The 27,544-nt window shown below is 31.1% G+C and overlaps 1 protein-coding gene and 1 long non-coding RNA gene across 2 annotated transcripts; both read left to right on the top strand.

The window, feature by feature from the left end:
• Nucleotides 1–521: 521 nt before the first annotated feature.
• On the top strand, nucleotides 522–2,224 carry LOC135952531 (uncharacterized). Its single transcript, XR_010576043.1, has 2 exons — nucleotides 522–760; nucleotides 2,029–2,224. It is a non-coding gene; the product is annotated as an uncharacterized LOC135952531 (long non-coding RNA).
• A 21,212-nt stretch (nucleotides 2,225–23,436) lies between these two features.
• LOC135951084 (prolactin regulatory element-binding protein) lies at nucleotides 23,437–26,262 on the top strand. The gene is made up of 5 exons (XM_065500663.1): nucleotides 23,437–23,981; nucleotides 24,050–24,603; nucleotides 24,664–25,078; nucleotides 25,151–25,313; nucleotides 25,386–26,262. The coding sequence occupies exons 1-5, from the start codon at nucleotides 23,841–23,843 to the stop codon at nucleotides 25,469–25,471; spliced, it is 1,359 nt and encodes a 452-aa protein (XP_065356735.1). The 5' UTR covers nucleotides 23,437–23,840; the 3' UTR covers nucleotides 25,472–26,262.
• Nucleotides 26,263–27,544: the final 1,282 nt, after the last annotated feature.

Genomic DNA, 27,544 nt, shown 5'->3' with positions numbered 1-27,544 from the left:
TAACTTTCACAGCAGATGATCGATGTGGAGACGTTAGCGTTGGCATCCTCTGGGTCGCCGTTGTCGATTCCCAGAAAGTAGAACTCATCTTCTGCCAGATTCATCTTGCCGTGGAATACACTCATTAGGCTATAGGCAGTATGAGAACAGCCTCAGATGAATGAACAGCCTCTTCGTCGCAGCTCTCTTGAATAGTGTTCACCTTTGTAAATAAGGAGGAAGCTAGTTCTAAATCCATAGAATACCTTCCCTTGCGATTTCCAAAGTGACTGCAGTGAGTCACTGTTAATAATAACAGAGGCCTTCCTGAATCCATCCAGAGCCACCGTAACCTTAGCTAGTGCAAAAATGATTTGAAAGATTTTTATACATATAGAGGTATTATCTCTTATAGTTCAATAAATAGATATTAACATGTTTATTAGTAATGCATTTTAACAATTTTTAAAATGTTATTGATCCAAATCCTTTAAAACTTTTTACGCACTTCCTTAAAGAATTTTCAACAATACTTTCTTACAAATTTTTAACCTCGCAAATCGTAAACTTCATAAATAAAACAGCAATTGCATTTTAAATACTACCGCCTCCACAAATACATACTACAATTCCATTACTGCCAGCAGCAACAAAGAATACTCATTAAAAATGTTCATCATCGTCGAAACCCCAGCAGAAGAACGAAACGAAAGAAACAACAATGATGATCAACCCAGCAGACAACAAACATAGTAACTCCAAATATGGAGCAACAAGTCAAGTCAGTTTTTATACCCTTCAGCTTCGTGAGAAGGGTATATATAAGTTTGTCATTCCGTTTGTAATTTCTACATTTTTCATTTCCGACCCTATAAAGTATATATATTCTGGATCCTTATAGATAGCGGAGTCGATTAAGCCATGTCCGTCTGTCTGTCTGTCTGTCTGTCTGTCTGTCTGTCTGTCTGTCTGTCTGTCTGTCTGTCTGTCTGTCTGTCTGTCTGTCTGTCTGTCTGTCTGTCTGTCTGTCTGTCTGTCTGTCTGTCTGTCTGTCTGTCTGTCTGTCTGTCTGTCTGTCTGTCTGTCTGTCTGTCTGTCTGTCTGTCTGTCTGTCTGTCTGTCTGTCTGTCTGTCTGTCTGTCTGTCTGTCTGTCTGTCTGTCTGTCTGTCTGTCTGTCTGTCTGTCTGTCTGTCTGTCTGTCTGTCTGTCTGTCTGTCTGTCTGTCTGTCTGTCTGTCTGTCTGTCTGTCTGTCTGTCTGTCTGTCTGTCTGTCTGTCTGTCTGTCTGTCTGTCTGTCTGTCTGTCTGTCTGTCTGTCTGTCTGTCTGTCTGTCTGTCTGTCTGTCTGTCTGTCTGTCTGTCTGTCTGTCTGTCTGTCCGTCTGTCTGTCTGTCTGTCTGTCTGTCTGTTGAAATCAGTTTTCTGAAGACCCCAGATATCTTCGGGATCCAAATCTTCAATAATTCTGTCAGACATGCTTTCGAGAATTTTGCTATTTAAAATCAGCAAAATCGGTCCACAAATGGCTGAGATATGAGGAAAAAACCAAGACAACCTCGATTTTTGACCTATTTTTTTACCTATATCTGGATTACTAAGACATTATATAGACAATATGGATATCTAATGATAGATATTTCAAAGACATTTGAAACGACGTATATAAGACTATATATAGTAAGTTGGACCTACAATGGGTCAAAATCGGGAAAAAAAATTTTGAACCTGAATTTTTTTTTTTTTTAAAAAAATTGAAAAAACAAAAAAAATTTTTTTAAAATTTTAAAATTTGAAAAAAAAAATTTTTTAAAATTTAAAAAAAAAAAATTTTAAATAACAATCGAAAAATTTTTTTTTTCAAAAAATTCAAAAAACAACTGGAAAAAAAATTAAATTTTGTTTACCTAAAAATATTTAAAATTTTGAAGTATAATTTGGTGAAGGGTATATAAGATTCGGCACAGCCGAATATAGCACTCTTACTTGTTTTTCTCTCTCGTTCTTGTTTGGGGTCTTTCTTTCTTTATTCACAATTTATTTATTTAACAGACAGTTTGTTCGTTTTGTTGTCCCATTGTCTCTTGGTGACATCTCAGAACAGAGGAATAAACCAGCATCAGCAAGCAGCAGCACAACAAATAAGAAGAACAAAAAAAATTAAATATTAAACGTAATAATAATGCGGAATTTGTAATCAAACTTAAAACAAGTATGATAATGAAGTTGGATAAGCACGACAGTAAAATACTCTACTTTTATTGCGAGTTTGCTGGATCTAGGTGTTGTGTTTTGTATTTTAATATAAAAGCAATTTATTTGAAATATATATATATATAAAACGTTACATTAAGTTTTAGTTGTTAATCGTGTCAAATTTCAAGCTTAGAATGACATTTTAACAAGTGCATTTTGACAGCTGTTGGAGTACAAAGCTTTTTAAAATCCAACGCCGTTGTTATTCTTTGGTATTGCCAACACTAGCTATAAATTAAAGCCGATCCTAACGTCTTAAAAGAAAATGTTGGTTATTGTTAACATAAATCGGATTTATGAGAATTATAATTTATGCATATAGAAACTATAGTAAATTTTAAAAAAATCATCATTCCAATGAGAAAAATTATAGCTATTGTAATGTACTTTCCTAAAAAATACTTGTTTTATATTTTATTTATACAATCACTGTTTCTTAGTTTTAATATAAAATATTGAAAAAATAGAAAAATAAAAAAAATAAATAGTTTTTTTGAAAGCAATATTATAAATCAGGTGTGGGGTAATAATTATAAAAAAAAAAAAAACGAAATAAGCAATGGATCTACGGCCAAATCGACAAAAAATTGTGGATGCTTTAATTGCATCGGGAATACAATTTCCTGAATCAGCAACAATGTGTGACGAACCTTGACAGAGAGTGGATCTGGCACGCTGGTGGTCGCACAGCATTAGCTCGTCGGATGTGGGATAGGTTCTTGTCCACTCAGTTCGCCAACATTTAATAGATTTTCGTGCCATCAAAAAGTAATATTTAACATTGGACAGTACAGTACGGGTTGCAATACCAAGTATATCAGACGGACATGCGACATGGTTTTGTAATCATATGGTAGGAAGTTGCGTTTTCCAGTGAAGACTTGGTCGGGATTGTCTTCGAAGGTTGCCCTCCCCTATTATGGCACTATTTCAGCCAACCTTGGCTTCTGGTCACCTTTACTTTTCGTTCTAAAAGCCCCTATTTCACACTTACATTGCCTTTTCTTTTAATTCACATCATTACCTGTTGATTTTGTTTACTCCTCCATGACTACATACAATATCATTTTCAAAGTTCAAATATATATATAAACATGACTTTTATTTTCCTAATCATATAAACAATAATATAATAACAACAATGTAATGACAATAATATAATAATATAACAATGATATCATAACAATAATATAATAATAATATAATAATAATATTATAACAATAATATGTTAACAAAAATATATTAACAAACAATTAATAACAAAAGTATATTAACAAAAATATAACCAAAATTATATTAACAACCATATATTATCAAAAATATAAACAAAAGCATATTAACAAAAAATATATTAGCAAAAATCCTAAATATTAATAATTAATTGATAATAATTTTAAAAGCAAATAATAATCAAAAAGAAATAATATTTATAATTTAACGATAATTGTTATAATTTTATTGTTATGTTAACAAAATTATAATCAAACACGTTAATGATGAATTGAAATTAATTATAAAATTTAGTTGTAAGTGATATTAAGATGTAATTATTTGTTTTCTTTTTTTATGTTTGTTTTACTATTTCATTATCAAATATAGAATTATTATTTATATTTGTTTTTAATTATATATCTAGAATTTCCTTAGTTTAAGTATTCATTGAACTATATATAAGCTGAGTTTAGCATTAATTTATATATATGTTCAATAAGTTCTTAAACAAGCTTGTAAGTGTTTATTTTATTTCATAAATTTAGCATTTAGAATTGTTTTCTGTAAATTGATTAATTTGATATTATTTTGTTTATTTGTATTTCGTTATTTATTTTGTTATTTATTTATTTATTTATTTATTTATTTATTTATTTATTTATTTATTTATTTATTTATTTATTTATTTATTTATTTATTTATTTATTTATTTATTTATTTATTTATTTATTTATTTATTTATTTATTTATTTATTTATTTATTTATTTATTTATTTATTTATTTATTTATTTATTTATTTATTTATTTATTTATTTATTTATTTATTTATTTATTTATTTATTTATTTATTTATTTATTTATTTATTTATTTATTTATTTATTTATTTATTTATTTATTTATTTATTTATTTATTTATTTATTTATTTATTTATTTATTTATTTATTTATTTATTTATTTATTTATTTATTTATTTATTTATTTATTTATTTATTTATTTATTTATTTATTTATTTATTTATTTATTTATTTATTTATTTATTTATTTATTTATTTATTTATTTATTTATTTATTTATTTATTTATTTATTTATTTATTTATTTATTTATTTATTTATTTATTTATTTATTTATTTATTTATTTATTTATTTATTTATTTATTTATTTATTTATTTATTTATTTATTTATTTATTTATTTATTTCGAAATTAGATAATAAAGGTTTTTATTTGGATTATTATCTTATTTCAAACATAAAACAAAGTTAAACATTATTTTCTAATTAAGATGTTTTCTTAATTCTGTTTACAATTTACAAAAGAAATGTTAAAATATAATGAAAACGAAGTATATATTATTATCATCATAAACATATATGAGAAAATACTTAATATTTTGATGATTATTATTAATTTTGTTTTTAGTTTAATAAGTTATTATATAAATTTTTAAAGTATTTGTACGAAATAGATTAATTATGTATAGTTTAATTGTGGAATTTACGTTACTTTTATTTTATATTATTCTTATTTTTTTATATGTACATGCATTGATATCTCTGTTTTTGTTTGTTTGTAAAATGTATAACAATTTAGAATCTCTTTTCACAATTCATAAATAAAATGTTTTAGAAAAGAAACTGATCTTAGATTTTTATACAGAGAAAAAGATGTCAATGCATATACATAGATAATTATTTTAATTTAGTACGTATATCATAAATAAGTTATATAATACTAACAATTAGATGACATAGATTTGTATTTTAGTTATTTTCTTATAAATATTCACAGATATTAACAATGAAACATTAGACCAATAATTTCTTAATTTGAAGGACAAATAGGTTATTTTAGTTTTTCTTTCTTATGCAGGTTAATTCAAGTATGTAATTTGAGTAGTGTCAAGGTCAAATATAGGTAATTCATTTAGTCACAGGTTAGAGACGATATTTTGTAATAAATTTTAATAAGCTAAATATATATATATATATATAATCAGTGGTATATTGGTGTTTTTTAGCTCAATGTCCTATTTGTCTATATTGGCTTACCCAGACCTGACTTATCTTTTACTCAGCGTTCAAGTTCCTCTTACGGTATAGTTTTAGCAGACCCTCTATTGTGACCAGACATTCTTTTAGGTTCGGTGAGTGTCTTCACTGACCAATTATAGCTTAAGTTTTTCCTCAATAGATGGCATTGCCTTCATTTCCTTTTGTTTCTGCCTATTTACTGAAAAACAACGTTCTGAATATAAATACCTTATTTTCTTATTGAAACAATTTTCTCTATATAAAGCCGCAATTATAATTTAATTCTAATCCTGTTCTGTAAGGATTGAATTTAACTACAATTGTGCTTTATAAACTTATAATAAAACACAGAATTTTAACACATTAACTTCTTCATTATCTTGCAATCAATATTTTACATTAAGTAAATTATGTATTCTTTAGATTCTTTAAATATTATATTGAAAGCAGGTTTCTGAAGACAAATTATGTAAAATTCTGTTTTATTATAATCGAAATTTTTCATAACTTTTAACGTTTCTCACACTTTTCTTACCTTGTATGTATTAAAAATCCTATAAAATTTAATGTAGTTTGAACTTCTATTAAATTATTTCAATTTTACTTCTATTAAATTATTTTTTTATCATTTAATTGTATTTTAACACACTATACCACTATTTACTTCCTTTCCCTTAGGAGTTCTTTTAATGTTTAAACTATAAAGTATTTGTGTGTAGTCATTAAAGCGATCATACGATATTTTCCTATCATGACCACAGAATACGAACGTTACAAGCTACGTATATTTGTTGTTTTACGTTGGTATGTCAAGTTCAAGGTAAGGTCATTGTCAGTGGTTTCATTTTTTAGTCTTATACTGTATGTTTATTGTGAATGACTATCATCTTACCACAGGACATATCTGCCCTCTGGTGTCACGGGGCAAACATACATATTTGCTTTTAGAACTATTGGCGAATATCAATGATCAAAACAAAAACAATTAATAAATATCTAAACAGCTTTGGAAAGATTTGTCAGTGTTTTGAATAAAGTTTAGAAAATTAAAATAAAAAAAAAGGAAAATACAAATTGTATTTATTTCCAAGTGACCGTCACAAATGAGCCAGTTAAGAAGTTTATATGATTCCCTAAATATGAATGAAACCCGTAATAATGAGCCAATTCCATGTGATGTAATGATTGCTTCTCCTGAAACTCTTGATTTAACTTCCGATTCCAGTATTGCTGTATTAACATCTGAAAATTCGATTACGACTTCCGCAGCTGTTTATACATCTTCCGTTACAACTTCCGTCACAACTTCCGTTACAACTTCCGCTTCTTTTACTTATGCAAATCCCATTATAATTTCTGCAAGAATGCCTGAAACAATATTTGGTGCAGCTTCTCCTTCAGCCGCTGCATTAACTGATGCTACATCAATTGTAAACAATGGATTACCAAGGTGTACTTCTGTTTATTCAAATTTATCGAGAACAGTCCCTCCTGTTACTAATACTACTGCATCATCTCAAGAATTAGAGCTTGAAAATCAAATTAAGATTTTAAAAATGCGATGTGAGATGATAAATCTACAAAAACAGCTTAACGATTTGGAACATAACACAGTTAGTAATATGCACAGGATTAATTACGATGAATTAGACAAAATGGTTCCGAAATTCGATGGAAATAACGATGGTGATATTGTGAAATGGTTTAGAAAACTTGAGGAATATACCTATAATTATAATGATGAAGAAAGACTATTATGTCTTAAGTGGTTATTGCAAGGAACAGCTAGAGAATTTATGGAGAACTCAAATAACTGGACATATGGTGATTTAAAAGTGTCTCTGTTCAAAATATTTAGAAGGGATATTACTCGTGAGGATGTATATCGCAAATTACGTACACGCACTTTGAAACCTTCTGAATCCTGCATTAGTTACATCATTTCCATGCAAACCATCGCATCACAAGCTGAAATTGAAGGCCAGGAACTTGTTGACATTATTATTGATGGTATGCAAGACAATTCTAACAACATTTCCTTATTGTATGGTTCAACTTCTGTGGAAGAATTGATTGCTTGCATTGATAGATATGAAAAACGTCGTGAGAAAACACAAGTAAAAAAGCCAAGTAACAATGACAATAAACAAGATTCCAAACGCTGTTTTAATTGTTCTCAATTTGGTCACATGAAAAGTTCATGTCCGAAACCTATACGTCCTCCTGGGTCATGTTTTATTTGCAAACAAATGGGACATATTTATAAAAATTGTCCTAACCGTCAACCTGTTTCAGCATCTATTTTTCCAGAAACGATCGTCAATACTAATGATGTAGTTGATCCAATGTTAACGGTGAGTGTGGCATTTTTCATACCTCTAAGAAACAAATATGCTAATTATTTTAATGTTTCATGTCTAATTGATTCGGGTAGCCCAATTAGTCTAATTTCAAATGCTGTTGTGCCAAAATCCATTCAACTTTCTGAAGATCTTCTTCCAACTCGTTATGTTGGAATTGGAAACTGCAATGTGAAAATACACGGCAAACTTTTATGTTCAATTAAATTTCAAAATACAGTTAAATTTATTGAATTACTTGTAATACCAGATAATGATATAAAAATTCCTATGATTTTAGGTAGGAATTTTATGGACAAATTTAATATAAAATTAATTCATTTTAAACAATTAGATGAAAATAATGTACGCATATTTGATTCTACAGAGGAAATAAATAATATAGAAGAAATTTCTTTGGTGTCTAAAATTAATGATAAAGTTAACTCAGATTTTCATGTGGGTAATGGACAAGAAAATTCAAAAGATTACATTAATTATAATTTGAAACTTAATGAGGAACAAATATTTAAATTAAAAAACATAGTTGATAAATATTATATGAATCCAACAGATATTATTAAAAAACCACATGACTACACCATGAAAATTCGGTTATCTGATAATGTGCCAGTTTATAGTCCTTCTCGTCGTTTATCAGTACGAGATCGTGATGAAGTTCAAAACATAATATCTGATCTGCTGTCTCGAAATATTATACGACCTAGTAATTCACCTTATGCATCCGCTATTGTGTTAACTAAAAAAAAAAGTGGTGAAACAAGAATGTGTGTAGACTATAGGGCATTAAACAAGAAAACCATTCGAGATAATTTTCCTTTACCTCTGATAGAAGATTGTATAGAATATATAGGAGGAAACAAATGGTTTACCCTTTTGGATTTGAAAGATGGGTTTTATCATATAGAAGTTGAAAAAGATTCGATACCATTAACATCATTTGTGACACCACATGGACAATATGAATATTTAAGAATGCCTTTCGGCCTAAAGAATGCTCCTGCAAATTTCCAACGATTTGTCACAAATATATTTCGAGATTTAATAGATAATAGAAAAATTGTTATATACATAGATGACATCTTAATAGCTTCAACAGATTTCGAGTCTCATCTTCAAACATTAACTGAAGTGTTAAAACGTGCTTACGAAACAGGACTACAGTTTAAATTAAAAAAGTGCAAATTTTGTTATCAATCAATAGAATACTTAGGATACTTTATAGATCCTTTGGGAATTCGTCCAACTGAAAATCATTTAAATGCGATAAAGAATATCCCTTTACCGAAAAATCAGAAGGAACTTCAAACTTGTATAGGTCTTCTGTCTTACTTTCGAAAATTTATACCATCTTTTTCAATCATTGCTAGACCTTTATTAGATTTACTACGTAAAGAGAGAAAATATGATTTTTCGGAAGATTGTGTTACGTCATTTAATGAACTCAGGCGGTGCTTAATGAAACAACCAGTATTATCAATATATTCTCCTAAAAAAGAGACAGAATTACATTGTGATGCAAGCACAAAAGGTTTCGGAGCAATATTGATGCAGAAACAAGACGATAAAAAATTCCACCCTGTTTTTTATTTTTCAAAATCCACTTCTGCAGCAGAGACCCGTTACCATAGTTTTGAACTCGAAACCCTTTCCATTATTTACGCATTACGAAGGTTTAGAGTATATTTAGAAGGTATTCACTTCACGATAATAACTGACTGTAATTCTCTTACAATGACCTTGAATAGGAAACAAGTAAATCCTAGAATTGCTAGATGGGCTTTGGAATTAGAAAACTATGACTATTCAATTCAACATCGCAGAGGGACGTCTATGGGTCACGTTGACGCTCTTAGTAGATGTTTGAACGAAAATGATTACAATTTTATAACAAATTGTAATATGATAGCAACTGTGGATTTGAATGAACTTGACACTAGACTGCAATTAACTCAGGGAAGAGATTGTAATATCAGAAAGTTAATTACAGAATTGGAATCTAGGAAAGTTAATGGATATGAACTTATAGATGGTCTTTTATTTCGAAGGGATGATATGAATAAATTAATGCTATATGTACCTAAAGAAATGGAAGAAAACGTTATAAGAATGATTCACGAAAAGATTGGTCATCTAGGCGCAGGGAAATGTTATGACCAAATTCGTTTAAATTATTATTTTCCAAATATGAAGACTAAAATTGTTTCTTATATACAAAACTGCATAAAATGTATTACATATTCAACTCCTGCTCGTGTAAATGAACAAAACTTGTATAATATTCCAAAAAGGCCTATACCTTTTGACACAATTCATATAGATCATTTTGGACCCCTTCCATCGTTAAAATCAAAACGTAAGCACATACTCGTTGTTATAGACGCTTTTACAAAATTTGTTAGATTATATCCCGTAAATTCAACCAGTACTAAGGAAGTTTGTTGTGCTTTAGAAAAGTACTTTAACTACTACAGTAGACCAAAACGATTAATATCAGACAGAGGTTCATGCTTTACATCTCTTGAGTTTGCAGATTTTGTTTTGAAGAACAATATACAGCACATTAAAGTAGCAGTAGCATCTCCTCAAGCTAATGGTCAAGTTGAACGAGTAAATCGAGTGATAAAAGGGATTTTAAGTAAGATAAGTAATCCAATTGACCATGCTGATTGGTCCTTAAAATTATCTCAAGTTGAGTATGCCATAAATAACACCGTACATAGCTCTACAAAAGACACACCAAGTAAATTATTATTTGGTGTGAAACAACGCGGTACAATAATTGATACTTTAACAGAATATTTGGATGATAAGGTAGAAACCCAGGATGGTCGAGACTTAGTATCACAACGATTAAGAGCATTAGATGAAATTGAACGATCTCAGAAACACAACGAGAACTATTTTTACAAACGTCATGTACCTGCTAAACAATATTCAGTAGGAGATTATGTTGTAGTCATGAATACTGATAATACTGTTGGTAAAAATAAAAAATTTATCGAGAAATATCGCGGGCCTTTAATTGTAGAAAAGGTATTATCTAATGATCGTTATATTATAAAGGATGTTGATAATTGTCAGCTTACTCAAATTCCTTACAAAGGAATTGTAGAAGCTAAACGACTTAGAAAATGGGTAACACCAAATTAATTTATTTATGTTATATGCCACACCACTTTAATTTTGTTGTTGTTTTTGATTGAGGTCAATCAAATTGTCAGATTGGCCGAACTGTAATGTACTTTCCTAAAAAATACTTGTTTTATATTTTATTTATACAATCACTGTTTCTTAGTTTTAATATAAAATATTGAAAAAATAGAAAAATAAAAAAAATAAATAGTTTTTTTGAAAGCAATATTATACTATTTAGGCACCTTATAGTACAGAAAAACATAGTATCGAAATTACTTTTGTAGTCATTTATTTTGACTCACATTTAAGAGATTAATAATCATGTAAGTTCCGATTATTGGAGGATATATACATGCGAGATAGGCTTCTCACCGTACTTGTGATAAATTATATAAAAATGATTAATTTCATAAAATATTAATAAGAGATTTGGCCCTATTGGGAATGAATCAACTAATGAAAGAATTGCTTCAAAAATTTGAATTATGAATTGAACTGTGATAAAAAGTTACTGTGAACTATAAAGAAACTAATTTGTTAATTAATATAATAAAATTTGTATGTTACAAAACAATACCTCAAACCTATTATACCCGCTATATCGAAGGTAGGGTAAAAAACATTACTTAAATAATAATCAATTGCTTGACGCGGAAACAAAAGATTGAAATATTCGTATTGCTAAATAAGATTTGAGTTGAATTTGTAAATGAGTCATGAAAATAAATAACGATATAGAAAAAACAATAAACTTTTATTCACAAAACAAAAATGATTACTGAAAAATTAATATAATGCTTCTTTATAAGGATAAACTGCTATTTCATAAACAGATATTTCATGGTCCTTTAATATTTGTCAAACTTTTCAAAAAAATCCTCCGTTTTCCTTATTTCTCATTCGCAAATCAAATTGACCACATCGCCATCAGCAAAAAATGGAGTGGGTCTCTGCTGGATGTGCGTAACAGAAGTGATGCAGATAAATGGAGTGATCAGCATATATTTTAATGGCTTAAAGTTGCTGCCACAAAGAATGATTAAAAGGGTTTTCATAATAAATTTAACAACAGACTAGAAGACCGTTTTACGAACGACATTAGGAACTCATATCAAGAAGAACAAGACAGTGAGGGAGATATATGGACCCACATCAAAAATATCCTGATCAAAGTGGCAGAAGAACACATAGGCTACAGGACCTCATCCAATAAGCCATGGTTAACGGAAAATACGTGGAATCTCATAAATCAGTGTGCAAAGGGAAAGAATGGAGTAAACTATCATGTCAAAACCAGAACTGCAAAAGCTCTAGTCCAACAAGAATACACCAGATTGGACAAGATGGTGAAGGAAAACGCAAGGGGGATAAAAGGCTATGGAGCAAAAAAATTGAGCAAACCGAAGCAGATACCCATCGCAGCCGAGACCTCTTCCCATCTTTGCGTCAAAGATAGAGAGACAAAGTATGACATAAGAAGAATACTACACAAAACTTCTCTCTGCACCACCTCAAACACCGACAGCAAGCATATGCACTTGCCTTCAACAACAGGAGGACAATCAATTTGACATCCAACTCTCGAGTATCATTCGCGATTTCATCCCTGAAGTCCAATATACCTCCAGAGTTATTGAAAGCCGACTGTTTACTAAGCGCTGAACTCCTGCATTGGACTTCTGGGATAGCGAAACACTGCCGACTGAACTTACGGAAGGGATTATAACTCTGTTACCAAAGAAAGGCAACCTCTCTGATTGCAAGAATTGGAGAGGAATAATGTTATTAAGCTTGGTGAATAAAATAGTAGCGCATATCACCAATAAGCGACTATCACACCATGTGTCACCTAGTCTGCGGAACGAGTAGGCTGGTTTTAGAGCGCATCGATAATGTTTCGACCATGTAAACATAGGAGCAATCTGTCGATTGGCGCACTTGATTCCGTAATGACCCGTGTTTCATAATATAACAGAGGAATTACGTGGGGACAATCTTGAAGACTTAGCCTTTGCCGATGACGTCTGTCTCCTTGAGTTTTTGGTGGAATTATTTAATATCTAAATTCCTCTTCTGGCTTATGTATGGAACTTCTCTAGTGGTTCAAAATAAACAACTAGTCGACCTATACATATATTCATGAAACACCCATTGAAATTGCCGCAAAAGTTTAAAAATATACGTTGAGTTCAAAATTCTAGAAACTAAAACGATTCTGGTTATCCTTATTTGATGTGCTGATATTTTTCTATATCTCCGCTAATGTATTAGATTTGTATGGACAAAAGCTTCTGATTGCCCATTATAAAGGCACAACCAGAATGTTGGATATAGAGATGGTCAACTGTTTTCGTAGGGAGCTACAGGTTCTCAACGGACAAACCGTATTAAAACAGTTGGGTCACAATCATATTTAGGGTAATGACAATGCAGATAAATAAGCACAGCTGCTAATGAAGGTATATATCCCAGACTTTCATCTATATAGAGATATAAGCAATAAATTTTGGCTTACAGATTATCAATAAATAAATTGAATTGAAAAATTGAAAAAAAAATTCAAATCGGATATAAACTGCCATAATTCATATTGAAATCTACAGACTTCTAGGAATTGGAGATGGAAGAATCTAAATTGAGAATGTATTTATGTAGGTATTATTATCATATTGAATTAATATAATGCTTGTGGAAAATGAAAGTTTAAGATTTGATCATATTTGGTCCAACGAGAAGGAGGAGAATGCTTTCTGTATCAATGTGTTACGCTATCATGATTTTCTTTTAAATCTTTGGGCATTGCTACACGTTCAATATATATTGTGATATTTGGATGGCGATCTGGATTTCAGAATATTAGGCTATTCTGCGATCCATCAATACTGCATACATGTTGAATAAATATTCCGATACTGCATCCCCGTCAATATGCATATATTGAGCGTGTTGCAATGCCCTTGGGATTCAAATTTCAGAATCTAAAGCAATTGAGGGATATGAATCCGTTGAAGATGATGATGTCGAATTATTGTTCAGATTGAATTTTAGATTTTGAGGTTTGTATTGCAATTATTTGGTCAATAACATTTGGATATAAAATTCGTTTAATTTTAACTTTAAATAAAATTAAACTCTCCCAAAAAATATTATTAAACCGTTAACATTAGTTGAAACATCAACACGAGTAAGAATTACAAAAAAAATCAAACCATTGACCCATATTAAAGTAAACCGCCTTATGTTTAATAAATGAGATACAGGATACAATAAGGATAAACAATTTATGTGCCTAGACGTAAAGCACTACTCTTACTCCTGCTCCTAATGCTATTTTGCCATCTTATTTAAACTTGAACACATTAAAGACTTAGCACTATAGACTAGACCGTAAAATGTTGAAATAAAATGAAACGTAAGATAAAAACAAGGTAGACATACAAGAAACAAAAATAAATAAAATTATAATAAAACAGGATAAAAAAACACGTAAGAAACATTTACAAAACGCAACATGTTGTGTGATGTATTTTTAAGATGGGATCAGTCTAAACATTCTCTAAACATACTCACTCCCATTTACCTCATTCCCCAATGGTAAAACTACTACAACTACGCCTAGGCAGGCTACTAAATGGAATTACTTTTTTTTAGGAAGATGCTATGTTTGATGGTTGTTTGGTATGTATATTGGATTAGGTACTAGTGATGGGTGGATATTAAATATGAGAAAATGGTACTAAAGAACAATTTTACTTTTGCGAACATAATTGCAGAAAAATAAATAAATATTTGGTCGATTCACAAGGTATCCTAACATGTCATATTGTCATAATGTTCTAATATCCTGGGTGCATATTCGTACACAAGATTACACTCTAACATCTAACATGGGCAATGATACACGTTCAATATATATTGTGATATTTGGATCGCGATCCATTGTAATGGATCACGCAAGATTAGGTTATTCTGCGATTTGGATCACGATCCATCAATACTGCATGCTACACGTTCAATAAATATCGCTATACTGGATCGCGGTCAATATATATTGAACGTGTAGCAGTGCCCTATGCGCATCGGTTGTCATTTTTGGTAACCAAATTCGTATAAGTCCCCTTTTACAATGCAGAAATTGAAAGGCAGACAGACGAAGTTTGACCATCTGTACTAGACATTTTTTGTTTCTCTTCGCAATTTTCATGTTGTTGCTTCATATCATTTTCCTCACATCCATGTTTGAATGCATTTCACAATGCAAATATTCATACGCATCAACAACGAAAAAGAAAGAAAAAAGGAAACGACACATTTCTGTCTGGCTCTTAATTTCGCGGTTGTAAAAGGCTTAGGCAAGTTCAAAAGAGAATGAGAAAAATGTAAATAGGGACTAAGCGGTCTCATCGGAATTTCTTGAGCAGGGATCATTTTAAGGTTTCAAACTTCCCATGCACCGCTGATCTTTGCTATGCATTTCCTAATAAAGTCCTTTGAGAACCCAGGAATCTCGCCAAAGTCAAAACGAGGTGTCCGTTGCCAGTGCCATTGTGGTGGTCTTTCATCACATAGTTGAAGGGTCGTCTGGCAGATGTGATCGTGGTTGTTGCGTGTCCCGGAGCACATTTTTTGTCTGTTTTTACTTTTAGGTGATTTTTCTCCCTCCGTCTGAGAGTGATTACGCATGAACCTTTCTATGTCTTCGGATGCTGCCTTAAATGAGCTGGGTACGGAATCCAAAACTTTTGGATCATCTAACACAGTTTACGCGATCATCCTCATCGCGTTCATGGAGAGCACCGCTTGCAGCATTCTTAATAATCTTGTTAAGAATGAAGAACGCCTTGGTGTATCTTGATATGTGGATGTCTTCTTGACTCTTTCTCATTGTTCTTTTTTTCTTCAACTGATCGCCAACCTTTCCATTCCATTGAAGAGGTTTATTTGTGAGGCTTTTAGAGGGCAGTAGAGTAATGTGTCTAACACTCACGCTGCCTAACAGAACGAACAGTCTCTTGAGTCTAGAAGTCTGGAGTCTAGAAGGTCGTCTTCTGATGACGATCCGAGATCATCGGTTTTACTTTGTTTATTGTTGTTGTTCATATATTGGTCCACGAATAGGAATGTAAGGGCAATGACGGCGTACATGGACTATACAAAATAATTACAACTGTCCCGAGTCCTAGCACCGGAGGGGAGCTGTTAGCAACTAATCTTTTTCTACCACTAATTAGCTATTCAAGTTCTCAGCACTGCTACTACCACGTTAACCTTACAAGTGGGGGAAGGGATAAAACGGGTGGAGAAATTACACTAGTTTTTAACTTGAATTCCAGTAAAACTACTTATTGTGTTGTAGTTAAAATTAAAGTACTAAATACTCCTCAAACTGCTACATCATTGTACATTTAAGTTTGAAATCGTACCAAAAAAGAACTACAATTGTACCAACATTCCCCTCCCCATTTGGCACATAAAAAACCGACACGTAATGGTTTTTGGAAAGAAACAAGAAAAACTTTTTATTTCCTTTAAATATATTTTCTATAAAATTATATTAAGTGTTGTTGTTTGGTGTTCTCATCGAAATATTAAAGAATATAGAGGCAGCATACAAAAGTGGGAGGGGAAAGGTCTACTGGCTTACAACTACTTACATATGGAATGCATAATAGACATGCGACATTTTTATGAGTTTTTCCGTTATTTTATTTGTTCCGTACAATTTTTTTATGACTTTCAACGATGACGACATCATTTTCTTATGTATTTTTCTTGCGTTTCTTATGCATAATTGAAGCAATAGCAAATAAGGAGGAGTAGGGGGGTAAAGAAAATGAAAACCAACCCCCCACAACTTTTGAATGGATATGGTCATAAAAGTGGCTTATGTATGCACATATTGTATAAACATGGTCAAAATGTTGTAAAGCAGCTAAGATGAAAAAAAAAATTCAAAAGTAACGTTCGTTTGCACGCACATATGAGATGAGATGAATTGTAGCCAAAGGTGTCGTATGCGTATAATTTTGCTTGCCATCATTCTTAAGACAATGGCTTAAACTAAAGACATATAATTTTATTTTTGTTTGATTTTAGTACTTCCAGGATGTTCAAGTCTAGGGACATAAAAATGTCATGCCTTACTCATACTTCATAAAAGTGAGGGATTCTTGGAGCTTACACAAATTTATTTATATGAGTTCATATTGTATTTTTTATTAGTGACAAATTTGTTGCATAATTTTAAAATAATATTACAATTTTACTTTATTTAGTTAAATTTGAAAAGGACTTTTTTTTAATTTTAAGTAAAAAGTTAATAACAATCATTTTATGCTTACAGTTACACTGCCTTAATGGTTGCAATCAAAGTATATACAAGTAGTCCGGCTCTTTGACGTAAGTACCTAACTCTAAACATGTGTTAGCGAAGAAGTACCTAACACTAAACATGTGTTAGCGAAGAAGTACCTAACTCTAAATATGTATGTGTTAGTAGCAAAAATTATGTTTGTGAATTTAAATTCGTATTTAACAAGATCAGACAAAACCACATTTTTTAACATTACTCATGTTACAGTCAGCAGCTCACTGTTAATCACTTAACAGTATTGATACTTGAATACAAAAAATACGTCTGAAATAATATTAAAAAAAAGTAAGAACTATATTCGGCAGTGCCGAATCTTACGCTTCACCAAATTATACTTCAAAATAAATATTTTAAATGTTTTTGGTAAACAAAATTTTTTCAACAATTCGTATAAGATGGAGATGCTTTGTGGAAGCCAAATGCCCCCAAGTGGGGTAACGGAAAAAAAATAAGCCACGCAAGTATTTTCATTAAAAATTTAACATTAATTTTGTTGTTGTAAAAATATATGTACATTTTGTATTTAATTTTTAGGAAAATCTCTATTTCCTGACCACACATACCGGGGATCATTATTTTTTACAAGTTTTTATTAAAGAAAGTAACGAAAACTTACGTTCAGCAGCTCCAGAACTATGTGGCAACGAAAGTAAATTGAAAACAAAGTTAGCCAAATTACCATAAGTTCTCTCATCTAAACCATTTTTAATTGAATTTATTTGATCCCAAAATAAATCTATATTTAAATCAGTTGAAAGATTTATGTCCGATAATCGTAATAAGTTCCACCGAGAGAATAATATCAGGATCACAATCTATAAGATTAGAAAATTTTAAAACAAGGGACAATATTGGCAAATCTTCTTTAGAGAGTACTTTCGATGGAGTAATTATTTGTAAAAGTATGTGGCCAATCCGATCAAGTTTTTTAAAGGAACGTTATGTGCCGAAATGAAATCTGTTTTAAGTTGGAAAATTGTAACTGCATCTGCCTTAGTGATCTCTAATAACGCGATAAATCTATCTTGTACAGAACCAACACCGTCGAAGTAACAAGCAATTAAAACAATACATTTCCTCATTGAAACGTCAGTAGTTTAATCCACAATTAATGAAAATCAGTAAAATGAATTATCAGTAAAAAACACACTTATTTAACTTTTGGTTTGGCACTTTTCATTTACTTTTTGGAGCAAGAAAAAAAATTATCAAAAACCGTTATAAATGGTTTGCCAATTTGAAAAAACATTTGCGTATTTTTTACTCATTGAACATACTTTTTGACACTTGCTTTGCTTTGTTTTTCGTACGTCTAAATGGAAAAGGGTTACCAAGTACTAAAATTTTGTGTTTTGGTTTCAGTGAGTTCATTTAATTTGCGTGTTTTATTTAACTTGTTTACAAGTGTTGCCAGTGAAGTATTTTGTACCACTAGCGAAACTACGCACAAGTAAATTTATATGACAACACACGAATCGGCAACACTGCCCATGCATGTCACTGTGTTTTTTACTCAGTCGTATAAAAACTAACAAAGGGGAAGGTTGCGTGCGGGTTTTTTTTTCAAACAAGTTTTATTCTCTTTGCACTGACCAAAACAAATGTGCAGAAATATGTTTGATATTGTATAAAAACATCAACGGATATTTTCAAAAGAAATTTGGCTCAGTGTACGCACATCGTAACACTTGAACAAAATGTAAAGAGAGAAGAGAAATTATGTTAAATATAATCTCTCGATTTCAACCATCATTTGTAAAGTTGAATTTTTAAAAATAACGGTTGTTTTCCTTCGTTCTCCTTTACTTTTGCGTGGTGAATAAGTTTTGCAGTTTTTTTTTAGCATAATTTGCAGTAAGGTGAAAAAAATATTTTGCTTAAAATTATTATATTTATATATAATACATAGAAAAAATATCAACGAAATACCAAGGTAAATGAAGTTTTATAGAATAAGAAATAATTGGTTAATTCACAAGGTCTCTTATCGTGTCATATTGTGATAATGTCCTAATATTTCACAATATTTTATATTGCTTTTCAAGCAAAAAATATCCTAAAATAATACTACTCTGTATGCTATGTTTTTTGTGTTATCGTAACCAACCAGCGCCGAGTGCCTAAGATTCGGTTAAACCGTTCTGCCAAGTCTTGATATATTAGGACAATATGACTGATAAGAGACATTGTGAATTGACCAAATGTAACATGTGCGTTACGAAATTGATATATGTATGTCTCAATGCAGTCTCTGATATTAAACATTTTTTCCCGGAAAATTGTATTATGTGTGGATTTTGAAATAGTAAATGATTGAAAACATTTTGATATTATATATCCATTGAAAAAAAATTCACGCAATTCGCACATGTTACACTTTTTTCTTCAATACATAACATAATTTAATGCGAGTATTTTTTTAACAATATACTTTTTTCATAAATTTCTGATTTTTGTAAAGAAAAATGGATGGAAAAGATCGTATGAAACGTTATCGGGAAAAAATTAAGAAAAATGCAATACAGTGGGAAGAACACAAAGTAAAAAATCGTCAGAGAATGAAAAATTATCGAAATAAAGTAAAAAATAATCCAAACAAGACCATAAAGAAGGAAACTAGTAGAGAGCAAAAAATAAGAAATACCGAAAGAATGCGTCAGTATCGCGCAAAAAAAAGAATTTTAACTGATCATCCAGAGGCGAGTTCTTTACCTTATAAAACAAAACAGTCATTATATAGTGACATGAGTCGAGTGCGCAAACATTTGCCTGACCGATTAGACAGAAAACAAATGGTTCTTAAACAGCTTTGTGATGAATTTTTCCCCGAGCTGTCTTCCAAGTTAGGCAAACTGGAAAATCAAAAGAAAAAAGACCACACGCCAAACAGAGCCGAAAAGGTTTTACACGCCAAAGTTGTAAAATTTTATAATGAAGATTTAATTTCCTACCAAGCTTCTATCAAATCTGAAGTTATATCGATGAAAGTTGAAAATAATAAAGTTTTAATGCAAAAACGCTACATGGTAATGTCAATTAATGAAGCCTATGAAATATACTGTTCTGAAGTTGATGTAGCTGACAAAGTAGGGCGATCAAAATTTTTCCAATTACGCCCTCGAAATGTCATCGTTGTGAGAGATACACCACATAATGTTTGTGTGTGCCAAATACATGCTAATTTCATAAATTTATGCAAAGCCTTAAAAAATATTGATGGGTTTCCATTAACGTATAAAGAACTTTTAAGCAATGTATGTTGTGATGTGAACAACGAATTCTGTATCTTGGGGATATGCGGCGAATGCGATGATAATATCAGGGATTTGTTACCATTACTGTTCGATTACAATACGAACATATATTGGAAAAAATGGGAGAAAAATTATGAAAATGGTAGAGTTCAAGAAAATGAAATAAAATCATGTGTAGCCAAAGCAATAGAAGAGCTACAAGCTCAACTGCCAAAATTCAAGATGCACTTTTACGTAAACAACGTTCAGTCAGAACACTTTAAAAATGTAAAAGAAACAATTCATCAAGACGAAGTTATTATTCAAATTGACTTTGCGGAGAATTTTTCTATATTTTCGCAGGATGAAGTGCCGGCTGCACATTTTTCTTATGAGCAAGTCACTGTGTTTACTTGTTGCGTCTGGACGCAAAATGAGACTCAGTCAATTGCCATTGTAAGCAATGATTTGAGTCATGATAAATATTCCGTATACACCTTCCTAAGAACAATTTTAGATTTTCTTATTAAAAAAAATGCTAAATTAAACAAATTTCATATTTTTTCTGATGGCTGCGACTCTCAGTTTAAGAATAAATTCGTTTTATCAAGTTTAATAAAGTTTCAAGCTATTTACAATGCCAAAATTACTTGGTCCTTCTTTGCAACATCACACGGAAAGGGTGCTGTTGATGTCATAGGGGCTACCGTAAAAAGATGTGTTTGGTCGCAGATAAAGTCGCGCCAAATAACAATTCATAATGCCAAAGATTTTGCCAATTGCGCAACCAGTAAATTAAAGAATATCAAAATATTTTATAAAAATAAGGAAGCCATAACGGTTACTCGCATTGAAATTAGTCCAATATGGGAACAATCTTCTTTGCCCGGAATTCATAAGCTTCAATTAAAACACTTCGTGGAGGCATCCGGAAATCGTATTATTTCTCGCTTTACTTTTAAATCCACACAATATTTAATAACAGAATACTTGAATTATATAGACAATAAATGAATCAGTTTTATTATTAAGTAACATGGCCACTTCACAAAACGTACTTTAAGTTGTATGTCGTACAACATTTTGTGAATTGCCCATAAATATTTTTTATTTTTGTTTCTTGAATTATTTTATTTTCATTTTCAATAAAAGATATGTATAGTATGTACAAATAAAAATAAGAAAACTTTTATCATTTTATATTGCATTTTATTGTTTAGCATGTTCGAAACAAGCAAGTATGTATTATAAAAGTACGGTGTAATTGTGCGTGACAAATGTAACATGTGTGCATGACGATGTTAAAAGTTCCCAGCAGTTAAGCAAGTAGTCAATGTATCCCTTAAAGACAGTAATTGTCACAAATGTTATCACTTGGCGGACTCCAATTTATATATTTTGGTCATTTGACACTTGTGTGCACTTTATAGTGCAGAGAGAAGACAAGTGGTTACTTTATACATCCCAAGTAATCTAGCGTGAAGACAATTGACACTTAAGAGTTTCTAAGTAATCTGGAGTGTAGTCACTTTAAACGTTTTGTGAATAATTCGTACAAACTAGTTTTATACAAATTGTGTTGATATAATTATCATACAGTTTATTTTTGTTTTTGCTTAAGTATCTGGTATCCCATGTAACATAGCATGATGTCAATAGTCACTTTAGTGTCTCTTAGTAACCTATGGTGAAGTCACTTCAAACTTTACTGCACTTTATTTTACCCAGCGTTGACTACTTTCGATCAGCTATCAGATAGTCACAATGTAATCAAAAGGGTCAATTGACCCCCTGCTTAGGACATGCACGTGTTAAAATAACTAGTCAAGTAGCTGATCAAGTAACCAGTTACAAAGCTAGCAAGGTAACTGACGCTATGTAACCAGTATGTGAATCCAAGGCGTTGCCTACTTTGGACCAGCTATTAGTCCCATTGTAATCAAAAAGAGGCAATTGACCCCCAGCCTAGGACATGCCCGTTTTAAAATGACAAGTCACGTGACTATTGAAGTAACTAGCTCCCACCCTAAATGATGGGTAAAATCACTAGTTCGGTACTGTCTCCTAGAACTGCTGGGTTAAAAATATTAATATAAATACAGTTAGGGCGTTTTCTCAATGTATCTACAAACTGCCTGTTACTAAATGTCGACATAAATTTATTAGGCCAATAAACTGTCCGTTAACAATTTTGGTTTTCTCAATATACCGACAAAAAACATTATTTTCAGATGTCTCTATGTTTCTATAAGTCAATTGTTTGATTGTTTGAACACTTGATTAAACGCTTATTGGCCAAGTTATTAGCTAATTTAGATACTTTGAGTTTTTATATAAAAAATCGATTTTTGGTCAGAAATATGAGTGATCACAGATCGAGCTCTTTTTCTTGATTAAACGCTTATTGGCCAAATTATTAGCAAATTTAGATATTTTGAGTTTTTATATAAAAAATCGATTTTTGGTAAGAAATATGAGTGATCACAGATCGAGCTAATCTTCTTGATTTTAATTTTGCTCGATGTTTTTTTTTGTTATTTAGATATGGTGCCCGACATTTTTTTTAATACCAGCTATATTTGCGACACTATTTCGAATAAAATAAAATCCACTTGCAGACAGTATCGCGTCCCTATAAAAGTTACATGCATACAAAGTTGGAACGTGTTTTTTACGCTTTTTCTTATTGGCATTCCTTTTTATAATTTTTTCCCATTACAAATGTTTGACAACACTAAAAATGTCTCTCACAGCTGTTTCAAACTAACGATAACAACTCAACAAATGTTATCGAAACTGCATTATCATGTCTTATGTCAAACATTTTTTCTAGACGATAAGGCCGTACTGATTTATTAAAGAAAACAGCGGTTCACTACAACCACAATACGTACGTGGAACTTTCTCAACAAAAAATAGAAAAAATGAATAAAAAATTTAGTTTTTGTTTAATAAATTAACAAATTAGTTCAATAAATTATTAAAATAAGGCCATAATATATAAGATTACCTTAAATATCTGGGAAGTAGTTAAGAAAAAGCTGAAATTATTAAAAATAAAATCAGCAAAAACGAAAAAAAGAGGCGAGACCCTGACAGAAAAAATTAATTTGGTGACAAAATTTTTTACAACAAAAGAAAGAAAAACTAGTATTTTGTGGTAACAATAGCAGCTGATAAAATTCAATAATTAATAAAACAATAGAAGTTGGTTAACAAGAGGGGGGAAAGGTCAAAGACGGAGATAAGAAAGACATGGCACCAACAAGAAAACCTAGTGATGGTCTATTGGCCAGAGTTAATTTTCCTTTGTATGCAGTGGAAATGCTAACCAGTCGACATGTTTTAGTTGCGGGAGGAGGAGGCGCTAGTAAGACAGGAGTAGCTAATGGTTTTGTAAGCTGTGTAAATCAAGTATTTTAGGAATTTTTTATTAAAATTTCACTTTTTCTTGTTATTTTAAGGAAATTTATGAAATTTACCATAATGGGCAACATTTCTGTGCCCAAGAGGTGGTTAGACATGAAACGGGAGCCAATGTGGTCATGAATTTTGCGGTGCGCAATGATGGAAGACGTTCTTATTTGTGTGCTGGCCAAGAGTCTCACTGTCAAATGTACTTTGTTAATCCCAGGGTGATGAGTGAAGATGGCAAAGAGGAAATTTCGGTAACACAAGAAGAAAAATCTCATAAATCACCAGCAGATGTGCATGGCAATGAAAATGGCGTCAGACAAAGACGCACAACAGCATCAGGTGTAGAAGATTTACCTAATGGTCATGCTGCCGGTGGTCCCGAGTCTAAGCCCAACTCACAGGATCAGAATGCAAATCTCAAGCGTATTTTAAAATTTGATATTAAAGCGGCGGATTCCATACAAACAGATTTCCTAACAGCAGATCCCTTGCAAAGAGTGGTGAGGATTTCTCCCAATGGTCATGTTATGTGTACTGGAGGTACAGATGGTCACCTAAGAGTCTGGTCATTTCCTCAAATGATTAAAACGGCCGATATAGAGTAGGTTTTTCATATACTTTAAATGTAAATAAGGTATTTAAACTATATTATTCATTACAGAGCTCATACTAAGGAAATTGATGATATTGATATTAGTCCTGATTCGAAATTTATCATTACTATAGCCAAAGATGGCCAGGGCGTAGTTTGGGATATAGCCACATCGAAAAAGGTGTACGACTTGAAATGGGACACACCAGAGGGTGCTAAATATCTGTTCAAACGTTGTCGTTATGGTACTATAGAGGCACAACGTGATAAATATCGCCTATTTACTATAACCAATCCTCTGGGAAAGGTGGGCAGGCAGAAGGGTTACTTACAGCAATGGGACTGTACGACTGGTAAACTACGTTTAGCCGTGGCCATAGATGAGAGTTTAGCCTCGCTGGCAGTACGGGATGATGGACGATTTGTGGCCGTTGGTAGCATGTTTTCGGGTAGTATTTCCATGTATATTGGCTTTAGTTTACAGGTGAGAGAGAAACTTTTTAACATTAAAATTTCCCAAAGGAAATAATAAAAAATCTATTTTCTTCTGCTTCAGCGTGTACTTCATATACCCAATGCTCACTCAATGTTTGTGACTGGTCTACAATTCTTGCCCGTAACCAATGAGGAAGGACCACCCATATCCAGTGATACCGAAGCCGCAGTTTTATCGATATCCGTAGACAATAAAGTGTGCATACACAGTTTGCAACATAGACGTAAGTATTTTTCATGATACATTAACAAGAAAACCCTTAATAAATCAATATTTTATTGAAATTTTATTACAGACACCATGCCCGCTTGGTTAGCTATAATGCTCATAGTTTTGGTGCTATTTGGCGCATTTACTCTATGCTCATATTTAGGCCTTTAGATAATAAAACAAAATAAACGAAAAATACTTCTAACAACACAGACAGGCAAACAGTATAAATATTTTAAAAAGAAAAAAGAAAACATAAACAAACGGAAAAAACAATAATTTAATAAACAATTGTTTAAATTACTAGGCATTTATAATACTAACGAATTCTTATACAATTACAAAATAAACAAAAATACATAACTATAAGAACTAAATACCAGAAACTAAGAAAAAACATTATTAAAACGTTTTGAAAAAATCACCCAAAACTCAATTATGAAATATTAGTTAAAATCATAGTTAAATTTGTAATCAAAATCGATAAAAACAAAACAATACTAACCACAACAATAAAACATTTATATTATTTTGTTAAAAGTAAATTAATATTGTATTTTAAATAAACATGATTAATGATTTTAATTAGTTTCCCCTTAAAAATAGTTGTAACTAACCACAAACAGAATTTTAAAATGCCCTTAATGTTCTTTCTCTCTATTTATGTTTATAATATAATCATTTTTAATTCAATAATTAATATTAAGTATTTTTCTCTTGCTTTAAACATTCTTTGGTTTAAAACTATCTTGTTCGGTTAAAATAAATATAATTTTATTATATAGTAGTAAAAACAAATTAAATTCAATTTCTTTAATTGCTTTCTTAATTTTTGTGTAACTAGTTTTAAGTTTATTTAAAAAAAGAAAACTCTATATACAATTTTTAACTAATGAGCGATATGTTAAATGGATTGATTTTTGAAATTGATAAAGAAAAACGTCAAAAAATTAAAACAAAAAGAGATTTTATTAAAAAGAAAGGAATATAGCGAATTGTTTTCAACTAAATAAAACAGAATATAAGTCAAATATCTTGAGCCGACATGACCCTATGTCTATACTTGATAAATTATCAGGTATAGTCTCCATTTATTAGTGTTATTGCATCGTTATGACAATATTGTTAGTGTTTTAGTTCAGACAACTTTATCTTGACAACAACCGTCATTAATTGTTATGATAAATATTTGTCAAGATCTGTACCCCCAGATTTTCTAATAGAAAATCATATTAGATAGTCTCACATGAAGATTTTCTAGAAGAAAATAATGTCAGGCCGTCTCATGAAGATTTTCTAGAAGAAAATGATGTCAGATAGTGTGAAATTAAACGTTCCTACACGAAGACATCTGACGTAAAGATTTTATAGACAAATACAACGTCAGACATTCTGACTTGAAGTTTTATTAGACGCAATCCATGTCAGACAGTGAGATCTGAAGATTTTCTAGACGAAAACCATGACATGAAACTTTCCTACACAAAACCTTAGACGAAAACCATGACATGAAACTTTCTTACACGAAACCCAAGACAGACAGTCTGACATAAAGATTTTCAAAACGAAAACAACGTCAGATAGCCTGACTTGAAGTTTTATTAGGCGAAACCCATGGCAGACAGTGTGATCTGAAGATTTTGTAGAAGAAAAATATGTCAGAAAGTCTGACATAAAGATTATCTACACAAAACTCAAGACAGTGACATGTAAATTTTCCAAATGAAACCCAAGACAGGCAGTCTGATATGAAGATTTTCAGACAGTCTGGCAGAGATTTTCTACACGAAAATTATGTTAGACAGTCTGACAGAGATTTTCTACACGAAAACTATGTCAGACAGTCTGATATACAGCCCAATTATGAATAAAAAAAGCTCCCCGGGAGTTTTTTCCCATTGAATTTGAATAGGAAAAATGAGAAAATGGAAAAAAACTCCCGGGGAATTTTTATTCATAATTGGGCTGATAGTGTCTGAAAGTGATTTTCTACATGAAAATCAAGTCAGACAGTCTGACCTGAATATTTTTTACACGAAAATTATGTCGTACTGTCATACAGACTGTATGACATGATTTTCGTGTAGAAAATCTCTGTCAGACACTTATCAGACTGTCTGACGTAGTTTTCGTGTAGAAAATCTCTGCGAGATATGTCACAAAGTCAATTAAAAATATCCTATACACTTTGGATCACTGATTTCTTATTGGGAATCGAAATATCGGTTATTTTTTCATTATCCC

This window comes from Calliphora vicina, chromosome 2 (genome assembly GCF_958450345.1).
Source record: "Calliphora vicina chromosome 2, idCalVici1.1, whole genome shotgun sequence".
NCBI classification, from domain to species: Eukaryota; Metazoa; Arthropoda; class Insecta; order Diptera; family Calliphoridae; genus Calliphora; species Calliphora vicina.
Note: the sequence above shows the minus strand (reverse complement) of the source record. Positions and strands in the feature narration are given on the sequence as shown.